The 27,374-nt window shown below is 38.2% G+C and overlaps 1 protein-coding gene across 12 annotated transcripts in view; it reads right to left on the minus strand.

Annotated features, from left to right (window-relative positions):
• The window catches only part of atp2b2 (ATPase plasma membrane Ca2+ transporting 2), a 329,843-nt gene that overhangs the window by 128,035 nt on the left and 174,434 nt on the right, over positions 1 to 27,374 (minus strand). For 9 of the 12 annotated variants that reach the window (XM_057845541.1, XM_057845542.1, XM_057845537.1 and 6 more), the window contains 4 exons: positions 22,736 to 22,861; positions 17,320 to 17,445; positions 17,017 to 17,049; positions 12,742 to 12,834 (listed from right to left, as the gene is read on the minus strand). In XM_057845541.1, the coding sequence (XP_057701524.1) occupies positions 12,742 to 12,834; positions 17,017 to 17,049; positions 17,320 to 17,445; positions 22,736 to 22,861 (378 nt within the window). The remainder of the gene's footprint in view (positions 1 to 12,741; positions 12,835 to 17,016; positions 17,050 to 17,319; positions 17,446 to 22,735; positions 22,862 to 27,374) is intronic. The other 3 variants (XM_057845546.1, XM_057845548.1, XM_057845545.1) reach the window with 2 other exon arrangements.

Here is a 27,374-nt window from a genome sequence, read left to right on the forward strand (position 1 = left end):
ACAATTTTGCTTCTCACGTCCTCAGACAGTTCTTTCGTCTTCTTTCTTCACTCCATGCTCAATGTGGTACACACAGAGACACAGTACAGAGGTTGAGTCAACTTAAATCCATTTCAACTGGCTGCAGGTGTGATTAATTCCCACCACCTGTCATGTACCAAGTAACAGGTGCTGTTAATTACACAAATTGGAGAAGCATCATATGATTTTTCAAAGGGTGCCAATACTTTTGTCCTGCACAATTTTGGATTTTTTTGTAAAATGATAATGATATAATTTTTTCCCCATTCTCTTTTGTGTTTTTTCATTGAATAAATGAAGATATTACTACCAAAGCATATGTAATTGCAATCTTTTTCTGGGAGAAATTAAGCTTTATCTCAGGGGTCCCCATCTGCCGGGCCGCGGACCAGTCCCGGTCCGTGGCGCATTTGCTACCGGGCCGCACAGAAACAATCACTTATTAACGACATAATTTATTAACGGCGGCATTCTGGCCGAATTAACCCTGTGCCCCTGTTTAACACACCAATATCCCTGTCTACTCTAGATATAATACTACAGGATAGATTAGAATGTCGTCAAAGAAATCCATTGATTTGATTTCCAGCAGTACATCTTGTTTTGTGTATATAATATATCTATATGCACTTGTCCTCGATAATAACGTATTATTAGGCCGCGGGCGCAAAACATTTGTTACCGGAAATAATTAGCTCCCACACAAGCGAAGATGACTGGAAAACAGACGTCTTTGGAGATATTTTTTACGGCGAAAAGGGCACCTGACGAGCCAGAAGATGAGCCTACAACCTCGAAGACCCACGAACTGCGAAGGAGTGGATTCGTGACCCGTTTGTGAATAAACCGAGTGATTCGAGCATGTCTGTGCAACAGGAGGATCAGCTTGTACAGATCGCAAATGACGGTGAACTTAAATGTACATTTGAGACAACAACTCTACCGAGGTTCTGGATTAAAGTCATTCCGGAATATCCTGACATCGCTACGAGAGCATTGAAAACCTTGCTACAATTTCCAACATCGTATCTTTGTGAAGCGGGCTTCTTCATTAATGCTTAACGACAAGGCGAAGTCGTTAATGGTGAGAGAGCAGCGTGCAGTTGTTGTGTGCAGCTAACATGGCAGGATGTATCTGAGGAGAACCTTTCTACATGCCCATCCATGATCAAACGTAAATTAATATTCCTTTCTTTAAAGAAAGTCTGTAGTGTTTACTTTGGAATCCCTGCATTTGCGGCCATGTTTACATTAATCGCATTTTTGCAATTTTTGATGGGTTGCAAAATTTGTCAGAACACCGGTCCGTGAAAAAAAGACCCAAATCACATGGGTCTTTGGTGCAAAAAAGGTTGGGGACCCCTGCTTTATCTAACAGAATTGCAGGGGTGCCTATACTTTTGGCCAGCACTGTAACTACAGTGGCACCTCTACTTTCATTTTCAGGTTACGACATCAGGTTACGAGAGCCCAAAACACTATACAAAACTGGAAAAGATACATACACTATGTACTTCCTGCTCTCTGCTTATAAATGTTGCGCCATAAGATCCTGCTGCCCTATTGGTCATAATATTTCCCATCATAGCCCCGTAATTGGATTCTGCTCTACTATTGGCCAAATTTGATGACATTTACAGGTTGGGTGCTGTAGTTTTATGATGTGCACAGGTGCGACTGTGTTATTGTTGATATTGTGCGTTGACGTCTGAGCCAAATAAGCACAAGGCTCCTTGTGTTTTTCTCGCAAATAGTTTTTTTTAAGCCCACAGAAGGTTCATTACATTAGTAGCACAGTAGAGCATAGGTTTCCCAGCGTTTTTGTGTCATGAAGAGTGAGATAGACGATAGGAACCATCAATGTCGTAAAAGAGGACATTGCATCACTCGAAAGGTAAGATATATTTGTTTTCTTTGCATTTTGTTTGATTATCTACTTCATTGCAGGTATTAAAAGTTAGGTTAAGTATTTGGAACAATCATGTGTTTGGCTGGTGTTTCATTCCGGTTTTACCCCAATTATAAAATTTAATATGGCATGTCAGTAGTGCTTGGAACTGATTAGGGCAATTACACATGTAAAATCTATTTACAAAATTTTCGGGTTACGAGAGTACTTCCAGAACCAATAAATGTCTTAAGTAGAGGTACAGTGATCCCTCGCGACTTCGCACTTCAAACTCCGCGCCTTCAGTCCATATTAAATACAGATGAGCTGTCCCGAGCTGATGGCGTAGTCTCTCTCCCGCCCTCCCTCTCCCTACTCTTTGTCGGTGAGGCGGTGAGTGCGCTGGAGATGCATACTAAAGTTAACGATGATTGACAGATGTTTGGGTTTGATCTTACTAGAGACAAGAACTTCAAAAGCACTGGATGTGTCAATCAATGTTTAACTCCTTGTGTGTAAGTAAGCAACTTGAACGGATTTGAGTGGACTCACTCAATGAAGCAGTTCATCAAGCCAAGCATTTTCCTATTACTTTATTTTCTCTTAAAAATAATTCGGTGGTAACATGTAACATGTTTGAAACTTATTATTATTACATTTGAAGCTCTTAAAACTATTTAAAATATACAGTAAATATGTATTTACAGTATATACTGTATTTTTTTTTTTTTTTTTTGGTCGGAAAACACAGACAAGACTAAAAAGCAGTTTCTGCTCTTGTACTCCTCTTTAAAAGAAACTGCTGTATTTTAAGCCAAAACAACTGTTGTGTTCGATAGAACAATATGTCTATATGCTGCCATAGCAGATTCATGGCGCATTAAGCCCCCGAACTATTTTAAATTTGTCCGTTTTACCCTGGAAACACCCATTTACAGACGTCGTGCAACGCTTTTGTTTTAACCCAGCCACAAAACGAAGGTAATTAATTATATTTATTATTGTCTATCATTTTTAGCTTAGAGTCATTAATTGATGACTAATATTTCGTTTAAAAAAAAAGAAAAATACTTTAAAAAATTATTCACTCACATATTTTAAACTTTTAAACAAATGACATCACAATGAAAAAAATGGCGTCTATAAAAAAGTCACGGATATCTACCTCATAACTATCGCTTAATTGTAATTTTTTTGTTACTGTCGCATGTTCTCCGATATGTTAGATGATAAATAATGGATCCGAACAAAAAAAAATTTGAAAAAAAAAAACGTTCAAAATGGTAAATATATGAAAAAGAAAATCTCAACCACTCCTTGATGTCTGCGATTTCTGCATCCCGACCCTTGTTATATTACCATGTTTCACCGATAAAATCCCCCCAAAAATCCAGCTGTGGCCATTCACAGCTGTGGCTTCACACTCAGTGATACATGCTAAATGGAGTTTTTGGATCGAAACAAGGTAAGTACGCGATAATATCTCGTTAAAGTCATGGCATTTGTAATTCTGCTCTCGCGTGCTCTCACCTCCAGATAAGTTTTCGCTGTTTAAAAATGTTATGCTTTCCAATGATATATCACACATGCATAGAGGACAAGTTTGAGTTTGGCCAAATTGGGGGTCTCGGAGCAGAATTTCAAGTTACCTGAATGTGTCCGCCATTCATTTATTTATTTATGTATTATACTTCAGGAAAAAAGTGAAAAAACATGTCTCTTTCCAATGCTAAATCTGAATAAATACATTGAACACACACACATTTTTTTTTTTTAATTAAAAAAAATTGGGGGGTACGCTACTTCGCGTTTTTTCACTTACCGCGAAAAACGAGGGATCACTGTACTTTTTTTTTCTACCAAACCTGCTGGCACTGTTTCAAAGGAGGCCAACGGGGGGAATAAGTCCGACTCAGGCTCGACACACGGGAGGCAATGAGCGATGCTGAAATGCGAAAGTCGTAGCTTTTGAGCTGAAATCCAACACACGAGGCGTGATGCGACTGCAGCGGCAAACGACAGCGACACGCACTGCCCTCTGCCCGTCCGTCAACGCTCATCTCTGTTTAGCTATGAATTTGAAGGGAATTTTAAAATTGCGGTCTGCGGTTCTGAGCACCAACAACTTCCCATACTGCCGCTTTTTTATTTGTGTCTCGGAAATCATGCCGACAGATATCATTAAAGTGTATGTCAACACCTGGGGAAATGCTAATATTCCATCATTTATCCATAAACGAATGCCTTTTGGATTCATATCATGTCACTTCGTGTAATTACACACATCGCAACACCAAGAAAATGAGAGAAATTTGGGTCAATTTCAAGCTAAAAAGACCCGCCCCCGAGATCCCGGAAATCTGGCAGATTGTGGGCGTGACATCAAAACAAGGAAACAACCGGCTCAGTGCTTTAGTACTGAATGGCGGCGATGATGGCGGACAATTATGTTTCTAGTTGCAGCGACGATTCCGACGTAACGAACATTCTTCTAATGGTGACGAGGAGAGTTAAGAACCTTTCTTTGGTGTTTTGGGTTATCAATTTGAGCCCAAACGAAAGCCAATGCAGCCTAATGAAAGGATCATTGAGGGGAGCAATCACACTGATGAAACCCCGACAACAGTTCGTGTGGGAAACACCAAATGGTATGTTTTGCATTTCTTTTTGTGAAGCTGATACACCGTGACCGCAAAATAAAGTAATGTATAGAATAATTATCATTTAATATGCTATCATCGGTTTCGCTCTGCCAACCGACACAAATATGAATGGGATTAGAGCAGGGGTCCCCAACCTTTTTTGTATCACGGACCGGTGTGATTTGGGCCTTTTTTTCCACGGACCGGTGTCCCTCTTTTATATTCAGTTGGACTCTCAATGTTATCCAATGGTTGGTGCTAAAAAACTATTTACATCACAAACATACATGTGCAACACGGAAATGGCGTAAATTAACGCTTAACGACACGGCGAAGTCGTTAAGTGAGAGGGCTACGTGCAGTTGTTGTGTGCGCCAAACATGGCAAACGTAAGTTAATATTCCTTAAAGAAAGTTTGTAGTGTGTACTTAGGAATCGCTGCATTCGCGGTCCTTTTTAACGTTACGTACATGCCAACTTTGTCAGAACACCGGCAATGTGCGGCAGAAAAATACAGCAAATATAAAATAGCATTTGTTTTTAGCCCCGTCGTGTTAAGTGCAGGGAAAAAATACAACTCGCCCGCTGAATCAGTGGGAGGGCTGAGTTTGTTTCGTTGAGACGAGATTGGAGAGTGAGAGAAGCTAGCATCAAGCTAGCGATGTTGGAAATTGTAGCACAGTTTTCAGCGCGCTCCAAGCGATGTCGGTATATTCCGAAATGACTTTAATCCAGAACTTCGGTAGAGTTGTTGTGTCTAAAATGTACGTTTAAATCGCCGTGATTTGCGATCTCTACAAGCTGATATTCCTGTTCCACAGACATGCTCGAATCACTCGATTTATTCACATACGGGTCACGAATTCACTCCTTCGCAGTTCGTGGGTCTTTAGTGATTGGGAAGTAGCATAAATTTTGTTTTCTTTGAGGTTGTAGGCACATCTGGCTCGTCAGGTTCCCGTTTCCCTGTAAAATTGCAAAATTAGCCCTCTTAGCACTGACGAACTTCACTCATTGTCTGCGTAGCCCAGCTCTTTTTCTCGCGTTCGGGAACTCATGGGTACTACATTGCGACAAATGGCGATTTGTAAACCACATAGCATGACAGGTTTGAACCATTTTAGCGATTTTTTGATAAAACACGAACGCAACTCTTTCATCGATAAACAGCGATGGCACCTGCCTCGACCTTTTGTTTCCTTGTTATGATGTCTCCGCCCCATTCGGCTGTTTCCGGAACACTTTCGGAAATGTTCGTCATTTTCGATCTATTTTCGATAATTGCTCATTAATGTGATTGATTTTTTTGTTAACTTTATCAATATTTGTTATCTTGGCACATAACGGTTCTATTGATGTCTCACACCCCCTTTGCGTTTTCATACCCTTTAAGTATGTGCTGGTCGCACACTGCTAAAATGATAGCTCCTCCATGTTGACAAAGTGTAGCATGTGGATGTCAATTTCTGGGTTGGCCAGTGTCGCAGGTGATTTGTCGATCAATAAATCCATTACCGATTAGTTGTAGTACCAGGTGACGCCGACACAAGTGGAACGAAATTCCCATGTTGACCTAATTTCTAAGTAGTATACTGGTCGATGTCAAAAAAATTGATAGAGAATGAAATATGGATTCAAAGTTTTGTAGTATTATGCATTTATTATAAAAGTATAATGGTTAAACAGTGAAAATTAGAGGAAATCACAGTGTGCCCCCTGAATATTCTGCTTGCACCCCTAAAATTTTAAGTTAGGGACCACTGTGTATAAAATATTAGTCTGGAGCCCTGTGGCTTGGTATAATTCTTCCTCAAATGAGCTCTTGAGCTAAACACATTGTTCATTCTTATCTGCTAGGTTGAACAGAGCCACATTTGCAGACTTGAATCAAAAGGTTCAAGAGTTTTTGGTTTTGCTTTTTGGTTTCAACATAACCTTTTGGTGTATATTGAATTTGGTTGTGCTGGATAGTATAAAGTACAAATAAGCTATTGATGGTTCTGTGGCATTTTTTTTTTTTATATAAAACATCATCAACCATATAAATTGAACAGGCTGTAAAAAAAATGTATGTAGCATTGAACACTGAAAATGAAGGTTCAGACAGCCCACAAAGGAGACAGCGTGCACAAAGTGTGTGCAAGGAGGATCACAGACTCAAAATGAAGCAGAATGAGTATGTGAAAAGGGAGAGAGCGCCTGAAGGGAAAAAAAGCCTCCCACACGGTTGAGTTACATAAGGAATAAAAAGATATATAAATAAATAAATAAAAAGAAACTTAAAAGTTTGGGGACAGCAAATTTAATTTTCTAGTTGATTCTTGCTTGCTTAAGGAAAGAAGTTTGAATAAAAAGTACACCTTATACATTCAATAATTATCTTTAGTATTAGCAATTGAGCTAAGGGTGCTATTTACAGTAGTTGATAGTAGGAGCTATAATTACAGTAATGAGCTCTAATTGTCTAATAATTATGAAAAAAAAAATTGTTCAGTTTGTGCTTTCAATATTGGCTGGAATTATCCACATTGTTACAAAGTCTCCGATTCACACAGTGGATGGGTTGCAGTGAGGATGACAAATTGTCACATCCCGGACACTGCAAGGTCAACGTAACTGTACAAATAACCGCCTGGCTGTGTTGAGCAAAAGCGGCACGGTGGCGCCAGTCTCCTAGGAGACTCTGCGGTGCCACGGTGAAGGGAGTTATTTATTTCATCCTGAACCAGCAAAAATGCGGAAAAAAAAGGATTTGCACTGAAGGAAATAAAGAGGATGGTCCTTTTGTATGATTTTCTGAGCAGGATTTTCATTTAAGGATAAATAGGATGATATGCTGTAATAAACACAAAAAAACTTTCTATTTTACGGTATCTTTTTTAGCATCTTTTGTTAAATAAAAGGTGTTATGCAAATACAAAAAAATGTATTAATTTTTTTGCTTTTGACCACACTTGCGGAAACACGGATAGAAGGACATGTAGTTCTTAAAAGATAAATGTTGGTGCGAGGTATTATAATTTTATATGAACATCCCTCTTAATGTTTTCATTTTAATAAAATGTGTACAATTTTAAACCAAAAAGTTAACTAGTAGCTCACCATGGTTGTTGAAGTCGCAGGACGGTGATGTCACTTGGCCACGTTGACTGTGATTTCCACTGTGTCACTCTTGGTAGACACAGGTAGTGATTTAAATCCGCCACAAGGTGTCAGTGGCAAGTTTTAAATTAATTAGACATCAAGCCAATGAGTGCGTTTTGTCCCTTGACTGACGCCGTCGTTTTCTTTTTATTCCACAGTACGGGTCCATGGTGCTTTATGTTCACTTGTATGTTGAGAAGCTAAGACACCTGATAATGGTTCCCAGCATCATAGTTTGGATATTGTGACTAAATATTGCCATCCAGCATATTTGTTGAGCTAAACAAGTTGCTAAAATGTTTAAATGGAGTTTGACCAAAGTCTGAGTAAGCTTTATGTGTATTTTGCATATCTATTTTGATTATGAATTTGTGATCAGTTCTCTTTGCATTGTTGTTTAACTGTGTGAGAATAGGGCCTCATCAATACAGACTGAAGCATTTTTCTTTTTGTGAACATTATTTTTCAGAGAAATTAATATTATTTTTGTTGTATTTTTATTATATCTAGTATCTCTTGTATGTTTGCTGTTCTTTAGTTCCTTCGAGTTCCAATGATTTTTAATGATGAGTACTTGATAGTACCTCTCAGCATGATTTCCGGGACATAAAAAAAGCAGCAGTATGGGAAGTTGTTGGAGCTCAGAAAAGACCGGAAATTTTGAAATTCATAGCAAATCAGAGATGAGCGATGACGCATAGGCAGAGGGCGATGTATGTCGCTGTCGCTTGCCGCTTCAGTCGCATCGTGCCCCGTTGGCTTTCAGTTCAAAGGCGATGTCTTTCACATTTCACATTTCGCCAGCGCTCACCGCCTCCCGTGCGTTTTGCCCCTAGCAATGCCTCCACATTAATACTGCCCTTTCCTACCCTATTCTTTCCTGTCTTCCCTCCTGCTGTCATTTGGCAGGTTTATCCCCCCTTGTAGTCATGTAGCATTTGTACTCAATTACGCTTCTGCCCTGGAGAACACAATTTTTGTAGTTTTAGGTTTAACAGCCGTTTTTTAAATAATTTTTGGGTGCAGAATCCAAAACTGAGCTCTTATATGACTTACTTAATACCTTTCACTGGCAGGGGAAAAAAAAAGAGAATTCTGCATGAAAAAAAATATATATATAATATAATAAAATAATAATAAAATATATATAAAAGTAATTATATATATATATATATATATATATATATATATACACATATATTAGGGCTGTCAAAATTATCGCGTTAACGGGCGTTAATTAATTTTTTAAATTAATCCCGTTGACACAATTAATGCACTTGGCCCAGCTCAGACAGATTTAAATGACAGAGGAGTGAAAGGCCCACTTGTTAATTGTGTTTTGCGGAGTTTTGCTGTCCTCTGCTGGCGCTTGGGTGCGACTGATTTTATAGTGTAAGTAATTATTGCCATCAACAATGGCGGGCTACAAGTTTATTTTTTGATTGAAAATTTTACAAATTTTATTAAAACAAAAACATTAAGAGGGGTTTTAATATAAAATTTCTATAACTTGTACTAACATTTTTCATAAAGAACTACAAGTCTTTCTATCCATGGATCACTTTAACAGAATGTTAATAATGTTAATGCCATCTTGTTGATTTATTGTTATAATAAACAAATACAGTCCTTAAGTACTGCATGCTGAATATATATATATGTTAAGGCTGGGACTTTAACGCATTAATTTCGATTCATTAATTATAAAGCTATTAACGCGTTAAAAATTTTAACGCAATTAATTGTTTCAGTTCCATTTGTCCGCATGCGGAACCTTCCTACTCATGTGTTTCTGGTACGCCGGTAAATCTGACGCACACAAACAAACGCTAACAGCAGCAGTGATGGGAGGCGACATTTTATTTGGACAGTTAGGGGCTAGTTTTCCCCTATAAAACGCATCCTGATGGGACAATGGACAAGAGCATTGTTTTGTGCAAGCTGCCGACGCAGCCGCGCGCCTTCCTCATCCCCCTCTTCCCGCCCGCCCTTTAACCAGGGCGCGGCGGCGGCGAGGGTCCCGGCGCGGTCGGCTTGGCGGTCACGGTTGCACCCGGCGGGCTGCCTCGGCCGGCGCTTGTGCAAGCTGCTATTCGATGACGAAAAGCAGACCAAAGAAGACCGATTGAAGTCTGTCGAGTATGTTGGTTTGACACGGGACCACTGGACTTTCTTGAGCAATTCTAACTATCTCGGAGTGACCGCACATACAATACAAGTCGTCAACAATGAATGGCATTTGGCGTCTTTCGTCCTGACTGTGCAAAAAGCCAACGACAGACGCTAAACAGTAAACTGTGCAGACCAGTTTTTTTTCGGTAGCTGAGTCCTGGGAGATTGAACGAAAAGTCACAACAATTGGTACGGATTGTTGAATAACTTAATGTTGAAGTGTTGCACTTTGTTATTTTCTTGCAGTTTAATTATCAGTGTTTACATTTCACTATTTGAAAGAAAATATTTGGCAATATTTTATGCCTCATAGTTTTATTTTGTAACTACTGAAAAGTAGTTATGTATACAGTTAAAAAACAGTAACTATCTAAAGAAAAATGTTTTCAAAGAACATAAATAATCCGGGTGCCTGAAACACTTTAAACCTGAATAGCTGTATGAGCACTTTGACCAATTGTATGCTGATGACATTACATATTAACAGTAATAAATTTGTTGTTAAGCTCAAAAAGGCTTTTTTATTGAGAACACGATTTGTTTTGTCAATATATAGTTTTCAATTAGAATGCGATTAATTTCGATTAATTAATTACAGACCCTGTAATTAACTTGATTAAAAATTTTAATCGAGTCCCACCACTAATATATATCCATCTTGCATCTTATCTTTCCATTCCAACAATAATTTACAGAAAAATATGGCATACTATATAGATGGTTTGAATTGCGATTAATTACGATTAATTAATTTTTAAGCTGTAATTAACTCGATTAAATTTTTTAATCGTTTGACAGCCCTAATATATATATATATATATATATATATATATATATATATATATAAGGGCTGTCAAAATTATCGCGTTAACGGGCGTTAATTAATTTTTTTAATTAATCACGTTAAAATATTTGACGCAATTAACGCACTAGGCCCGCTCAGACAGATTTAAATGTCAGTACAGTAAAAGGCCAACTTGTTAATTGTGTTTTATGGAGTTTTTCCGCCCTCTGCTGGCGCTTGGGTGTGACTTGCATATGTTATGTGGCGTAATGTCGCCCTCTGCTGGCGATTCAGTGCAGCTGATTATTTGGGTTTCGGCGCGCTTTTTTGACATGATTATATGTCGACGCGAACTCACACTAATAGACAGTGCTATTCAGACCAGCTAACGTCCGCATCCAGTATTCAGTGCCAGTTCTCATAGCCCCATCACACTGTTTGTGTCTAATACATGCATCGCTTGTGAGTTATATTCCTCCTTTGTTTATATTCATGAGCATTAGATAGTTATTGATGATGTGTATTTGAATTTGTTCACATATATGGTGAAATGCAGTTACATTGTTAGATGCTTGTGAGCTAATTGGCTAGTGCTACTGCTCAAATGGACACGTGTGTGTACATTTTATGTTATTTTGTGATTTATGCAAGTTATTGACACATTGCCTTGTTATTTTCAGTTTTACAAAAATACAAGAAACGTGCTCCTGTCAAAAAGAGATGACTTCAGTAAAGCCCATGCTACTTTGCCACACCGTCTGATTTCTTTTTGGAACTTATGTTCGCTATCTGTCAATTTGTGTACTCACACACATTGAGGACAGAATAGGGCTACTAGTTTATTTTTTGATTGAAAATTTTACAAATTTTATTAAAACGAAAACATTAAGAGGCATTTTAATATAACATTTCTATAACTTGTACTAATATTCATCTTTTAAGAACTACAAGTCTTTCTATCCATGGATCACTTTAACAGAATGTTAATAATGTTAATGCCATCTTGTTGATTTATTGTTATAAAAAACAAATACAGTCCTTATGTACCGTATGTTGAATGTATATCTCCATCTTGTCTTATCTTTCCATTCCAACAATAATTTACAGAAAAATATGGCATATTTTATAGATGGTTTGAATTGCGATTAATTGCGATTAATTACGATTAATTAATTTTTAAGCTGTAATTAACTCGATTAAAAATTTTAATCGTTTGACAGCCCTAATATATATATATATATATATATATATATATATATATATATATATATATATATATATATATATATTTATTTATTTTTATTTTTATTCTGTAGTTACCCAAAAAAAATAAAATTAAATAACGTCATAAAGAAAAACTGAGATCAGTTTTGCAAGTTGTCAGCTTGTGTTTTATTTAAATCACTACCTTAGATAGAGTGACACTGTAGAAGTATGGCAGGGAGCCCCTGTGACTCCCCTTCTGCGATGTCAAAAACAATGGTGAGCAATTAGTTTATTTTTTTATTCAAAATTTCACTAATTTTATTAAAACCAAAACATTAAGAGGGGTTTTAATATCAAATTATTATAACTCGTACTGACATTTATCTTTTAAGAACTACATGTCTTTCTATCCATGGTATCCTTTTAGTCTTTTCTGTTGCAAACAAACCATTGTTAATAAAGTTACAGTATACTTTATTGTAAGTTTATATATATTACTTTTTTTCTTTAAAAGTAAAAATGACACCGTGTTATGCAGAGGTGTGCTCATAATAATAATAATTTTATAGACAAACGATACTATTTACAGTGGCGTGCATTTGGGAGGGTGCGAAACGTTAACCGTCTTTCCCTGGGGTAACAAAGAAAAAAAATTGAAGCACTGCTGTAATGTAACAGTACCACTTTTAGAAATGTCCGACTAAAAATTGAACTTTTCACGAGACAATTTCTTAAAAAATGAACGTGTAGTGGGACAACAACCACAAAACAGTGTGTGTCAGGGGTGGGGGTTATAAGCCAAGCAGAGATTTTGAGGTGATAGATATGTATATGAGGTGGCAAAGATGATGACAGAATTAGAATCTGAGGTTTTGTCAACCTACCATTAATAAGGTTGGCACTGCCAGGGGCATTAAAGCCCGCTGCCCCATCCGTGGCAATAGTGGCGATGGGGTGGATGGGGGGATGCGAGCAGTCTAGCCAGTAACAATGGAAGCCCAACATAAATGGACACACACAAAAACAGACAAGACAGTGAACAGAAATAACATGGTTATAGGACATTAAACACTTTCAGTATCTTCATACATTCAGACTCATGGTGATTAAACCTGCATTGATCTTTCATATGATATAATACGTGTTTAAAATGAACAAGTATAACATCGGACAGACAGATAACACAATCTAAACATGGAGAGAAATATTAACACAATGTCTTGAGAAATCATTCTGCTCTAGCTCACGAAGTGCTAAAAGTGCAATAGATCTCACAGGCAATTTATTTGTTGGGCGACTGCCACATAAACTTCAGAAAGTGAAAGTTCAGTTCTTCAGTTCATTGAAATTGACTAAAGAGTGATGCCTCGAGGCGATGTTTCCACGTGAAAGACTATGCTATCACAAGAACAAATTTATTTTGTCATTAGATGTGGTTACTTTATCTTTCTTCCTTTATTATCTAATTAAAAAGTAGTTGTACAGCAGAATTCAGCTATTTTTACAGATGGTTTGAACATGTATGTGCTTAAGTCTATAGAAATGTTGACATGAGTCCAAGACATTGAGAACTGTTGAACAGAATCTTTCAGTATTTTGGGTGCCTAAATCATACTATAAATGAAACGATTTGTCTTATTTTATACTACGAACTCTCACAGTGACAAACTGACTGACTCACTGACTAACAAATGCAATGACCACCAGACAAAATAGGTACTCCCATCGTCAACTATTGACCAAGGGTGCCGTTGACAAACCAGTGGACTAACTCACTTACAGAGAGACTAATATTCTGAATCACTATAAGAATGACTTACTGACTGTCTGAACAACCAACTTAGCCAAAATAACCTAAAACCACCAAACTAACAGATTCAATTATTACTGGTTTGCTAACTGACTGAAAGGCATTCTGATTCTGAGTGGTTAACAATGACATTGACAAATTGGCTGAAAATCTGACCACGTGGTTGACTTACTAATTGACTGACAGAGGAATATGCTAACTATTTTTTCTGACAGACCAACAAACTCCCTGTAATTTTAACTAGTTGGTTAATGGTTAACGAATTAATAGGCCGTTTACATGGTGACGAGGCGACACCAAGATGTAACAATTGTGTTGCGGAATGGCCTCGCGTACGTACAACAAACGTACAAGAAATACGAGAGAAAAAATAGATACAGTGATCCCTCGCTACTTCACGTTTCAAACTTCACGCTCTCTGTCCATCGCAAATTTTTTTTTTTCAATTATAAAAATAAATAAATAAACAATCATCGTTTAACTTGTTAAACAGTTACTGTGGCAACTCATTGTGTGTAAGTGACCAGCTGGAGTGTATTAGAGTGGACACTCAATGAAGCATTTAAATTAGACAAGCATTTTTTTTTTTACTTTTTTAAAAATGGATTGGAGGTATACTTTTTTTCTTGTTTAAAAAAAAATACCGTATTTTTCCGACTATAAGTCGCAGTTTATTTCATAGTTTGGCAGAGGGTGCGTCTTACACTCTAGACTGACTTATGTGTGATTAGTTACGGTCAGGTCGGGCGTTATTTCGTTGTGTAAATGCATTTATAATGATCATAAAATTTTGTAGACTATTTAAAAATTGAGAAAACCTGTGTTTTTTTTTCTGCCAACTCGAGAAGATTAAAATTAATGTCAAATCCACTATCCGCTTGTTGCAACAGACAAATACACGTAACACGCAAAGAGAAAAGATACAAATGTTTATTGAATATCCATCTTACAGTTTTGTTAACTGGGATAATTTTTTATAAAAGACAGGCTTTAATTTGTTATCATTATGCATGCGCCGGCATCATCACAAACGTGATCACACAAAACCACGCATCGCATCCCCGCATTTCCTCCTTCTCCTTAGTCCTCACAAATAAAACATAACATTTTATTTTTTTTCAAGGTAATTGATCGGCCTCGGGCCGCGTCGGGCTTTAATACCCGCGGGTCGGGCTGGATTTTTTTAGGCCCGATCTAACTTCTAGCTTCATGTAATGTTAGCATACCGTACACCTATTCAGCCTGTTGTTCTCTATTGTATTTTAAATTGCCTTTCAAGATGACATGTCTGTTCTTGGTGCTGGATTCTATCAAATAAATTTCCCCCCAAAAATGCGACTTGTCCTCCGGTTATATATGTTTTTTTTTCCTTTCATTGCGCATTTTTTGGCTGGTGCAACTGATACTCAGGTGCGACATATAGTCCGAAAAATACGGTATGTGGGACAGTAACATGTTTAAAACTTATAGTAATTATTACATTTAAATTGCTTAAAAATATTTATTAAAATATACATAAATAAATAAAAGTTTTTTTTAATTACACTTTGTGGAAAACAGTAAAAAAAAAGAAAAAAAAAAAAAAAAAAAAAACATCTTATATATAGTTCTTTCCAATGATAGATCTGAATAAATACTAAAAACGGGGGATCACTGTATACAGAAAAACTGTGAATAATGCTGCAAAATAAAACGTAGCGGGGGAAAAAAAAAAAAAGAGAAAAAATAAAATAAAATGCCATTTCTTCGAGTGGCTGAGGAGGTTGTTGTCAAGGAAGTGCATCATCGGCTGTCGCCTTGGAAAACTGCGCCGCCCTCTAGGGCCTGGCGTGAATACATTGTTTTCACACGGAATTGTGACATCGCTCGAAAGGAGATGGAACCAAAACGGAAACATTACATTTTTCGTGTTCTTCGAGCGCCTGAGAACCTCAGTGAATAAATAACTGAATGACTCACCAATTAAGTAATCAGGTGACTATATATTGATCGTACCTCTACAGTTTCAGTAAGCTGTAATTTAGAGGCCGTTTACGTGGTGACGTTGCAACACCAAGACGCAATGATTGTGTTGCAGTATGGCCTCGCCTTTACACGGTGATGGCGAAAACGGAAGGCAAAGACACAAACTTTTGATTCTGGCCTCCAAAACAGAAAAATTTGATTGCCTGGATTGCTCCGCAACCAAATAAATGTAACGCTCTCTCGCAGTCGCTCCAACTAAACATTCCAAGCAGCAAACATGGCGGAACGCCGGCTTTAATTTACTGTTTTATAATATTTTTTAAATTGAATGTTCGTGTTTTTTTGCCTTTTGAAGCAAAAGAAAAAACCCATGGAAGCCATTGCTTAGAGTGGCCGGGGTATGTTGTATTCCGGGTTGAGGAGGTTGTTGTCAAATAAGTGGCTGTCGTCTTGTAAAACTACACTGCCCTCTAGGGCCTGGCATGAATACATCGTTTTCGCGTGGAATTGCGACATCGTTTGAATGGAGATGGAACCAAGACGGAACTATGTACAGTGTACCACAAAAGTGAGTACACCCCTCACATTTCTGCAGATGTTTACGTATATCTTTTCATGGGACAACACTGACAAAATGACTCTTTGACACAATGAAAAGTAGTCTATGTGCAGCTAATATAATAGAGTTAATTTATTTTGCCCTCAAAATAACTCAAAATATAGCCATTAATATCCAAGCCCCTGGCAAAAAAAGTGAATACACCGCATAGAAACTACGTACATCCCTAAATGTCCAAATTGAGTACTGCTTGTCATTTTCGCGCCAAAATGTCATGTGACTAGTTACAGGAGTGCTGTCAGCATTGCTGCAGAGATTGAAGAGGTGGGGGGTCAGCCTGTTAGTGCTCAGACCATACATCAAATTGGTGTGCATGGCTGTCACCCCAGGAGGAAGCTGAAGACAGTCTCATCAGTGGTCTGATGAGACGGGCGGGCGGGTTTAAATATTAATGCCTATATTTTGAGTTATTTTGAAGGTAAAATAAATTAACTCTTTTGTATAAGCTGCACACAGACTACTTTTCATTGTGTGAAAGTGTCATTTTGTCCGTGTTATCCCATGTAAAGATATACTTAAATATCTGTAGAAATGCAAGGGATGTACTCACATTTGTAATACACTGTAAATGCAAACATGAAATGTGTCATATTCTCACCATGTAAAAGGCCCCTAATAGTACCGTACAGACTCAAAGGTTTCTCTTTTTAAGGACAAGTGCTAAGCATGATTTGACTTGTGGGTGATTATTAGAGTAGGAATACAATGTCAAAGGGCTGGAGAGTACAATCCCCAAGAACGTGTGTAACAAAGCGAATAGTTTACCTGTGTTCTGGTGTCCATCTTCCACTGCGCCTCCTTCAAGGCAAATGTGGAACAATGAGAAATAGTAAACGACAGGAATTCCACTGAGCTACAGAATATTGCAGCTCACAACCCAACCACCAATAAACTACCAGTTCAGACCTTACTCAGTATTTCAAGTATGAACATTACCAATGATTACGCATATAATTTGCTTGTGGACACAAGTACTATTTTTGCTGTGGAATGTGATCTGATAGGAAACACTTCGAGTTATGTTGACAGATTCTTAACAAATAACTAAAACGAATATGAATGTCTTGCCTTTCTTTTCTTTCTTCTCTTCTTCCTCTACTCCAGCTCCGAGCAGGGTGAAGATGATTCCAGTCTGAGAGTTGACGCCCACAGCGGTCACCACCATGCGCCCTGAGCCCTCCATCACATGGGTCCCTGGAGGGTAAATATTGCTTTTTGTGGTGTTTTTACAAAAGGATTCTGCAATACTTTACTGCACTCTAAAATCAGAAAAATCCAAACAGCAAGTAAAATTGGTTTGAACCAATATCAAACGACAAGATGAATGTTATTCATTACAGCCAATCATCAAACAACAGTAAACCTAATTATAAATAAATTATGATGAAGGAAGATTTCAATTATCATCACCCTTTTGGCTGTCTACTTTAATTGGTACCTTTCTACGGTGCCAACACAAAAATAGTACACAAAAGAAACAAAAAAACATGCACAACAATACTGGTCACTCTGATGGTATTATTTATGCAATTGAAACTCAATATTTCATGTACCATATTTTCCACACAATAAGGCGCACCTAAAAGCCTTCAATTTTCTCAAAAGCAGACAGTGTGCCTTATAATCAGATGTGCCCTACATATGGATCAATTTTGGTTAATCATGACATGACATATCCTTTAGCGCAGCACAATCTAGTAGATGTATCACTCAACCACCACTACTACTACAACTATTACTACTACAACTACTGCGCCTTATAATGCGGTGCGCCCTATATATGTAAAACATTTTACAATAGGCCATTAATTGAAGGTGCTCCTTATACTCCGATGCGCCTTACAGTGCGTCAAATATGGCAAATATTACAATTTACTGTATTACTATTAAGCCCATACATCGAAAAGTTGGTCATTTTTCACCTAAGTCAGGAAAAAATTGATTTCAAATAATGTTTTGAACCATATCTATCCTTGAATTAAGAACATTTCTGAAAAACAAGCATTTTTTTAAAGATTAGATACACTAACTTATTGCTTAAAAAAAGGGTATAGAATAAAACTAAGTAATAAAATATAAAATAAGTATAAAATAAAATTCACTTGAAGCACTGGCTTATTTCTAGTAGATTTAGATTGAAAATGAGGGGATTTGGTTTTAAGGAGTGTGTTAAAGTGTTTATTTGCAGTGTATCAACTACTGTACTAGTCCCACTCTCCTCACTCCTAAACCAAACCCTCACCTGATCGCAACCCTCCTTAAAACACCCACATTTTAAATGTAGCCCGAGGTGTTTATGTATTATAACGAGCTATGGCAAAATCTAAAACACCCCCTGAAGTAATCAAAATTTCAAAAGAAAGCAAAATTTAGCGTAGCACCATGTAGTATTGGCCCAAATATAAGACTGTGTGTTTTTGCATTGAAATAAGACTGAAAAAGTTGGAGTCGTTTTATATTCGGGGTCTAGACATTATACCCATTCACGTCGCTAGATGGTGCCAGATATCAATTAAGCGAATGCTGAACTCGAGGAGTAATGTTCTGTCATGACAAATCTCAGCTACTCTCAAGTTTAACCAGTTTGCATTATTTTATTGCAATGTTTTTCCTATTCAGATTTGTTTCAAGACTAGTTACAGTTAGACCTCACTTTGATGGTTAATGCAGTTATTGAAATTTTGTTGTTTTATCACAACAGATTGGTTTATTTACATTTCAAAAACCAGAGGCCATTCATTTACGAAAGTGATTGTACTTTAGTTTACATATTTAAAGGTTCAGATATTAAGATTTGAATTAAGCTAAATAACATGTTTTTTCTCTCAAACATATTGTTATAATAGTTTGTTTCAGATGTACTGTAATTATTTTCGCTATAAAAATTAATTTGGTATTCAAAAAAATCTTTTTTCAAACTTGAGCCATGAAAAAGAGGGGGTCGTCTCATAATCAGGGCCGTCTTATATTCGGGCCAATACGGTAGATGCATCACGCAACCACTACTACTACTACTACTACTACTACTACTATTGCGCCTTATATTGCGGTGCGCCCTATAAATGAAAAGAGTTTTAAAATAGGCAATTAATTAAAGATGTGCCTTATAATGCAATGTGCCTTATACTGCAGAAAGTACGGTAATTTAGAGGATTATTTTCTGATTACATTTTTATAGAATAAGAGTACTATCAGCATTAGCATAATGCATAGTGGTGTCAACAATAATCGATGCGAGGCATGGACCATTCGATTCGATGTGGCAACCAGCCGAATCGATTCAGCGCATTTTAAAATATATAAGTACGTTCAAAAATCTTCTCTGCGCAATTCCGGTGATGCAACAGATTTGGTTTCCCCATTTGTATTATTATTCTCAAGTTTCATTTTTTACACACTGCATAACTCTGGTCAAGTTTCCCACCAACCTCGTAGAAGCCAAAATGTCTCCAGATGTCTGCTTTCAATGTCTTAGGTGCATCAATAATCTTTCTCGCTCCCTTTTTCTCCGCTTCAGCCATTGTTATGTTATGTCCTATCTCTTACAGGTTAGATCTTGTGCCCGAACCCGAACGGGTTGGGTCGGGTCGGGCCCAAAATGTTAATCATTCACGTTCGGGTCGGGTCGGGCCGCCGTGCCGGACTAATAAATTATTTAAAAAATTTTTTTTAAAAAGGGATAAAACCGAGAGCAGGCTCTCTGTATTGTGCATTTGCTTGTGCACGCACATGAAGCAGTGGCGCCGCCCGCTTTTTCTTCTTCTCCTCTACTTCTCCTCCTAATCGAATCGAATCGTAAGGGCAGTGCCGATGCACACCTCCAATAATGCATGACACTTTTATTGCATTATTCATCCACTGCGCCCTAGGTTTTGACAAGCTACTATTCATTCCATATGTGAAAAAAAATGGTTAAAACACTACCCGTCGAATTTAGGTTTTTGCAGCTGCGGTTCTTTTCCATTTGAACGATCAGCATGTCTTATAAACGCATCCACTTTTCCCCCATCTCTCATGCCGAGTGATGACTAATCGGCGATGGTAATTAATACGTTGTGCCAAACTCTAACCAATCACTTTTCCATTCACGACCCATACGCCCTCCCTTCTGTGCTGTGGGGTGCATGTGTGGAGTTGCTACGTGCAATGTAATGCAAGTATCAACTTCGGAAAACTGTAACATCATTACAATTTTGGTGGAGTAATGTCTTACACTACTGGTTACTGGGGAAAGTAATTTTATTACAGTAATGCATAAGCGTTACACCCAACACTGCCAAAGACACAACGACAGAGTGCAAAAGCGTAAGTCATTATTCGAAAGGAACTGCCCCCAAGTCAAGAGCCTAGGAGTAATCCTCGACAACACACTTTCCTTTCAATCGCACATCAATAACATTACCCGGATTGCCCACTTTCACCTAGGCACCATTAATCGCCTCTGCCCTTCCCTCACCCCGCATTCTGCTGCAATCCTGGTTCACAGCCTTGTCACTTCCCGCCTGGACTACTGCAACTCCCTCCTCTTCGGCCTCCCTCGTAAAACTCTCCTTAAACTCCAACTGGTCCAGAATTCAGCTGCCCGCATCATAACCCGTACCCCGTCCATCCACCACATCACTCCAGTCCTCCAACAGCTTCACTGGCTCCCGGTCCACTTTCGAATACAGTTCAAAGGTCTCCTCCTCATTTTCAAGGCCATCCATAACCTCTCCCCTCCATACCTGTCCGATCTCATTCATGTTACTACTCCCTCCGGTGCCCTTAGATCCTCCTCCTCTGTACAACTGTGTCCCCCCGCCTAAGCACCAGAGGGAGCCCAGCGTTCAGCCGCTCGGCTCCCCGACTTTGGAATTCACTCCCACCCGACCTCAGGAACATAGATTCACTCCCCCTTTTTCAAACAAAACTCAAAACTCACCTGTTTAGACTAGCCTATACACAATAATCACTTAGTTCTGGTCTTTTTAACTGCCCCTATATCTCTTTTAGTATTTTAAATGTCCTTATACTTACATATATACTTTCATTTTCTCACTCTTAATATTTTTAAATGATTGTACGGCGACCTTGAGTGCCAGAAAGGCACCTTTAAATAAAATGTATTATTATTATTATTATTATGAAGTGAGCCGCGTTTTTTAATTCAAGCCGCACTTTCTTTTCAGTTGTGTTTGTCTTTCAGGGTTTACCGCACATAGAGACAGCACATGTGGGTTGTGATTGCTATATAAGGAAAAAACATGACTCTAACATGACGCGGACGTGGTCTAACTGCTCGTCCGTCACATGGAAAACACGGATTAGAATCCTGCTGGACTTCATTTAATTGCTTTTGCTGCTAGTTTTGTGAAATATCGACAGTCCTGTCCAGCTCATCACTTTTCCGCTTGGGTTCAAATTGGAAGGGCAGAACCGACGATATGTTTATGTACCTAACGGGTGTACTGTGGAAGTACGGCAGCGCTGCCCAGTGACGTCACCGCATTGCGTCGTCAACAACAATGGCGACCTACTAGTCAAACTAATTTTTCTAAATGAAAACATTAAGAGAGGTTTGAATATCAAATTATTATAACTCAGACTAAGGGACAGTTTACATGGCGACTCTGCGACACGAAGACGCAATGACTGAGTAGCGGAATGGCCTCGCGTGCATATGGTGTCGGCAAAGACTGAAGGCGAGGACGAAAAATTCTGAACCCTGCCTCCAAAGTGGAAGAGTTCAATTTAGGGGGTCGCAGTGCGTTCATATGAATGGAAACCGCCTTCGCTTCGATGACGTAGACACTCGCACACGTCACATGGGCATGCGCAGCGGTACTATTAAACATTAAAAACAGCAAATGGTGGAACGTCTGCTTTAATTTACTGTTTTAATAATATATTTTTTAATTTAAATATGTTGAATGTTTCCATTTTTGTGCCTTTTGAAGCAAAAGGAAAATGACATTGCTTGGAGTGGGCGGGCATGTTTTTTTCCGGGCTTCGGAGCTTGGTGGGGTCAAAGTGCATCATTCGCTGTTGCCTTGTAAATCTGCACTGCCCCCTAGGGCCTGGCATGAATACTACATCGTTTTAATGCGGAATTGCGGCATTGTTTGAATGGAGACGGAAATATATAAATGCATCTTTGAAATTTTTCGGATTCTCGGAGAGTCACCATGTAAACAGCCCCTAACATTAATCCCTTAAGAACTACAAGTCTTTCTGTTTGTGGTTCCGTTTAATCTTATAACTGGTCTTTAACACTCAAAACAAGATGGAGAAAATTATTTGACTAGACTTAAGAAAATTAAATTATTAAGATGTTATAATTTTGCAGTGTGCCAAAGAGGGGGCTACTAGAAGTATGAAGGGTGCACAAGTATTTGAAGAGGTCCTCTTTTTCTGTTATTTTGAAAATGCAACCCATGAAAATAACGTTATTGTGCACATACAAACTTAAAAATAATTGGCATTCAAACAGGGCTTCATGACATACCAGATAGCAACATGGGGTCTTTGTCTGCAGCCTTCTTCACGTGATCAGACTCTCCAGTCAGCGACGACTCATCAATCTTTAAGTCGTTGCCTTGGATCAACACTCCGTCCGCAGGAAGCAAATCACCTGAGGAGATAAAAGACCAGAACTCTGTATAAAACATCAATATAAAGGTACCAATATGTGGAGACTGCAGCCATTTTTAAAATTATTATTCATGTTGTTGTTCCATACAGAACCCCTGATAATTATTTGTGTTGTTCACATTCACATCCATGCATCTATTCATGTACATCATGCATAATATAAAGTATTTATCATTCATGTACAGTTGCTATATACTAGTACACAGCTGCTCTCATTCTTCTCTGTCTCATTGTATAAGGTTGGAAAAATATGTGCTCCAATGCGTCTAATATTAACTTTCCTGCTGTACAACCAGGATTCTTTCATTAGAGGACTACAAAAAGGTCATTCCATTTTATTCTTGATAAAGTAATCAAGTGACATGGTTGATGACTGGTTTGTTCAACACTTAACAGTTCTGAGATCAATGTTCAATTAAGGGCACTGCTCTTCCTCTGTCTCCTTTGTCACTTTGTGCCATGGGAGTGTGCTGGCAAAATAGTTCACCACTTCAACTTCAGATCCTTTAGGTTAGTTCGGAGTTTCAGAGTGTAGCCCACCTTTGCTAAAATAAGTGGAGATGAGCAACACAAATAGAAAACAATGGTTTAATCAGATTCTAATGGAATGGCAGCACTTGGGTAGGTTTAGACAGGTCCTTTAGCTACAACTCCATTCAGAACACTTTGAAATGTATTTCATGTTGACCAGAAGTGGGTAGTAACCAGGGGTGAAAGTGGACCAGAACGGTCAGGAACGCAGTTCTGGTATAAGATTCAGGGCCGGAATGCTGTTCCTGTACACGGTGTTATGATTCCAAAAATATGACGGCAACTGTCAAAACACTATGTAAAAAAAAAAAAAAAAAAATGCTAAGCTGCCACACATGCATTTCATCTCCAAGAAAAAAAAACAATCTTTCCACATCAGACTTACATACACAAGTGTTAACAATAAGCATAATAAAGTGCTTGTGTAGCGTAATCCGTTTCCACTTATATTTCTTTTCTGTTACAAACTGACCCTGGCCCCTCATCAGAGAAGGGAAAAGTTGTGTGGCCCTCACAGGAAAAAGTTTGGGGACCCCTGTTCTAAGGGGTAACTCACTTTTGTTGCCAAGGGTTTAGATCAGGGGTCCCCAAACTACGGCCCGCGGGCCGGATACGGCCCGCAGCCACATTTGGTCCGGCCCCCTGAACAAAAAAAAAAAAAATTGTAAAAAAAAAAAAAAATTTTTTTTTTTTTTTTTTTTTCAATAGAGTTATTTATGTCCTGGCTTTTTTCTGTGAAGAACTGAGCAATGGTTATTTGGTTATTATCTATTTAATTAATACAGTATTATTATATTATATTATATTATATTACATGATATTATATTATATTATATTATATTCAGGGGTGCACATAAGTAGTCCGCACATGCGTACTGGACGTAGACAAATGCGCTGGCCCTCAACGGCTTCCATACGCTTTTGTGTACCAATGGCTGACCACTCTATTTGCGGCGGACACGAGAAAATAACTTCTCAAAATGTCGAAGAGGCAGGCCACACTGAGTAATTACTTCCGTGTTCCCCCACCCCCGTCAAAAGACAGACAGACGACAGAGACGTCACCGGAGCTACCGAAAAAAAGGACTTTTGCTGAAAAGTGGCTACAGGAGGTACCATGGCTAGAAGCGAATGATGCTCGCACGGAAATGCGGTACAAAATGTGCCGTGAGAATCCCAATGTCGCCGATTAGAGCAACGCATTTTATGTAGGGTCAAAGAATTTCAGCCATCCAAATTTTGAAAAGCACGAAAAAAACAGAGAGCATGTGGCAATTAAGCAAACTATCGATGTCAAACAGGACCCCACTCGCCCTATGGACATGTGGCGGAATAGGGCGGAATAAAGGAAATGAACAGCGACATGCACTGACAAACGTGTTTTTGCTCGCATTTTACAAAGCTAAACATGCACGTTCAATGAGGTCTTATGAGGAGGACATCCCATTTTTAAAAAGGCTTGGAGTTAATGTGGGAGCCGCATAATGCCCTTTATTTTGAATTGGTGCTTTTATATTTATTTCTTTACATTTCACTTCAAAGTAATGGCAATTTTGTTGTGCCAGTTGATGTTAATCAAGCATTAACTGTTAATATAATTAATCAAAGTTAATTGGCTCTAAGTAAAGCTTGTCATAAATTTATCGCATCAGGTGGGTCGGCTCTCAAGCTCAATGAGGACCAAGTCACATCTCCAGGTCCTCCTCTGAGAACCTGGGCAAAAAAATTATGTGCACCCCTGATTATATTATATTATATTATATTATATTATATTATATTATATTATATTATATTATATTATATTAAGGGCTGTCAAAGTTATCGTGTTAACGGGCGGTAATTAATTTTTTTCATTAATCACGTTAAAATATTTGACGCAATTAACGCATATGCCCCGCTCAAACAGATTAAAATGACAGCAGTGTCATGTCCACTTGTTACCTGTGTTTTTTGTCTCCCTCTGCTGGCGCTTGGGTGCGACTGATTTTATGCACCATGAGCATTGTGTAATTCTTGACATCAACAATGGTGAGCTACTAGTTAATTTTTTTTGATTGAAAATTTTACCAATTTTATTAAAACGAAAACATTAAGAGGGGTTTTAACATAAAATTTCTATAATTTGTACTAAAATCTATCTTTTAAGAACTACAAGTCTTTCTATCCAGGGATTGCTTTGACAGAATATTAATGTTAATGCCATCTTGTTGATTTATTGTTATAATAAACAAATACAGTACTTATGTACAGTATGTTGAATGTATATATCCGTCTTGTGTCTTATCTTTCCATTCCAACAATAATTTACAGAAAAATAAGGCATATTTTAGAGATGTTTGAATTGCGATTAAATCGATTAATTTTTAAGCTGTGATTAACTCGCTTAAAAATTTTAATCGTTTGACAGCCCTAATTATATTATATTATATTATACTATATTATATTATATCATTTTTATTTTATTTACTTTGGTTCCGTGAAGAATCCAGAAAGGGTTATTTGATTGTGGCTTTCTGAAAAACAATACATTTTTACATTTAGGCACTCCTGCAATCGTCACACTTTTTCTGTTACAAACTGACCCCGGCCCCTCATCAGAGAAGAGAAGGGTTATGTGGCCCTCACAGGAAAAAGTTTGGGGACCCCTGGTTTAGATACTAATGGCTATATTTTGAGTTATTTTGAGGGGAAAATAAATTAACTCTATTATATAAGCTGCACACAGACTATTTTTCATTGTGTCAGTGTCATTTTGTCAGTGTTGTCCCACCAAAAGATATACTTAAATATCTGCAGAAATGTGAGGGGTGTACTCACTTTTGTGATACACTGTATGCATTAGATGGCGGTATGCTCTTGAAGTTGCTTGCTTTGGCTAGAATTTTAACATGCTACGATGCCCCTAAGTTGATTTATGTGTTAAATTCAGACATATGAAAACATGATTAAAAATGCAAAAAAAAAAAAAAATATATATATATATATATATTGTTCAGGGGGCCGGACCAAATGTGGAGGATGTAGTTTGGGGACCCCTGCTTTAGAAACTACGTACATCGCTAAATGTCCAAATTGAGTAATGCTTGTCATTTTTCCTCCAGATGTCATGTGTTACAGGAGTGCTGTCGGCATTGCTGCATAGATTAAAGAGGTGGTTGGGGGTGGGGGGGTCAGCCTGTTAGTGCTCAGACCATACGCCGCACTCTACATCATATTAGTGCGCATGGCTGTCACCCCAGGAGGAAGCCTCTTCTGAAGACGGTACCCAAGAAAGCCCGCAAACAGTTTGCTGAAGACATGTCAACAAAGCACATGGATTACTGGAACCATGTCCTATGGTCTGAGGAGACGGGCGGGCTAATGTAATGTGATTACTGTCTTACAGTAACGAGCAATCTAACGCGTTCATTTTTCCAAAACAGTAATCTGATTAAAGATAGTTTCCTTCGTGTCTGGTGCGTTACTATGATGTTATTGCCTTATAATGTATGTAGAATGAAGAATATAGTAGTCATGTACGAAGAGCATTTTGAATAAAAAATGTTAGAAATGTTCCCATTTTCTCACTGCGGGTCCTTTTCCATGGTAACCGCTCAACGATACTTCTTGTTTTGGTCTCGAGTCACACTCGCTAAGTATTTTGGTACTGAGAAAAGCGTGTGCCAGCGCGGGATGCGGGTGCTCATTCGAGCGGAGTGCAGCCACCTATTGAGATGTGCGAGGGAATGTTGATCTGTTTGTGTCCATGAATGAATATTTTTCCTTCATTCTGGAGGGTTCCAGCGATAGGTACATGATTGGCCATTTCGTAGCTTTGCCGTGAGGTAATATGTTCGTTTAGAATCTTTGGGATGTGTTGTCTGATTGAGTGTAACGTACTTAGTTGCCGCCACATTTCGTGGTCAAATTGACAGTGTGTGTGTACGGCATACTTCTGGGTTGTGCGCGAGCATTCGCACCAG

This window comes from Corythoichthys intestinalis, chromosome 9, assembly GCF_030265065.1.
Source record: "Corythoichthys intestinalis isolate RoL2023-P3 chromosome 9, ASM3026506v1, whole genome shotgun sequence".
Taxonomy (NCBI): Eukaryota; Metazoa; Chordata; class Actinopteri; order Syngnathiformes; family Syngnathidae; genus Corythoichthys; species Corythoichthys intestinalis.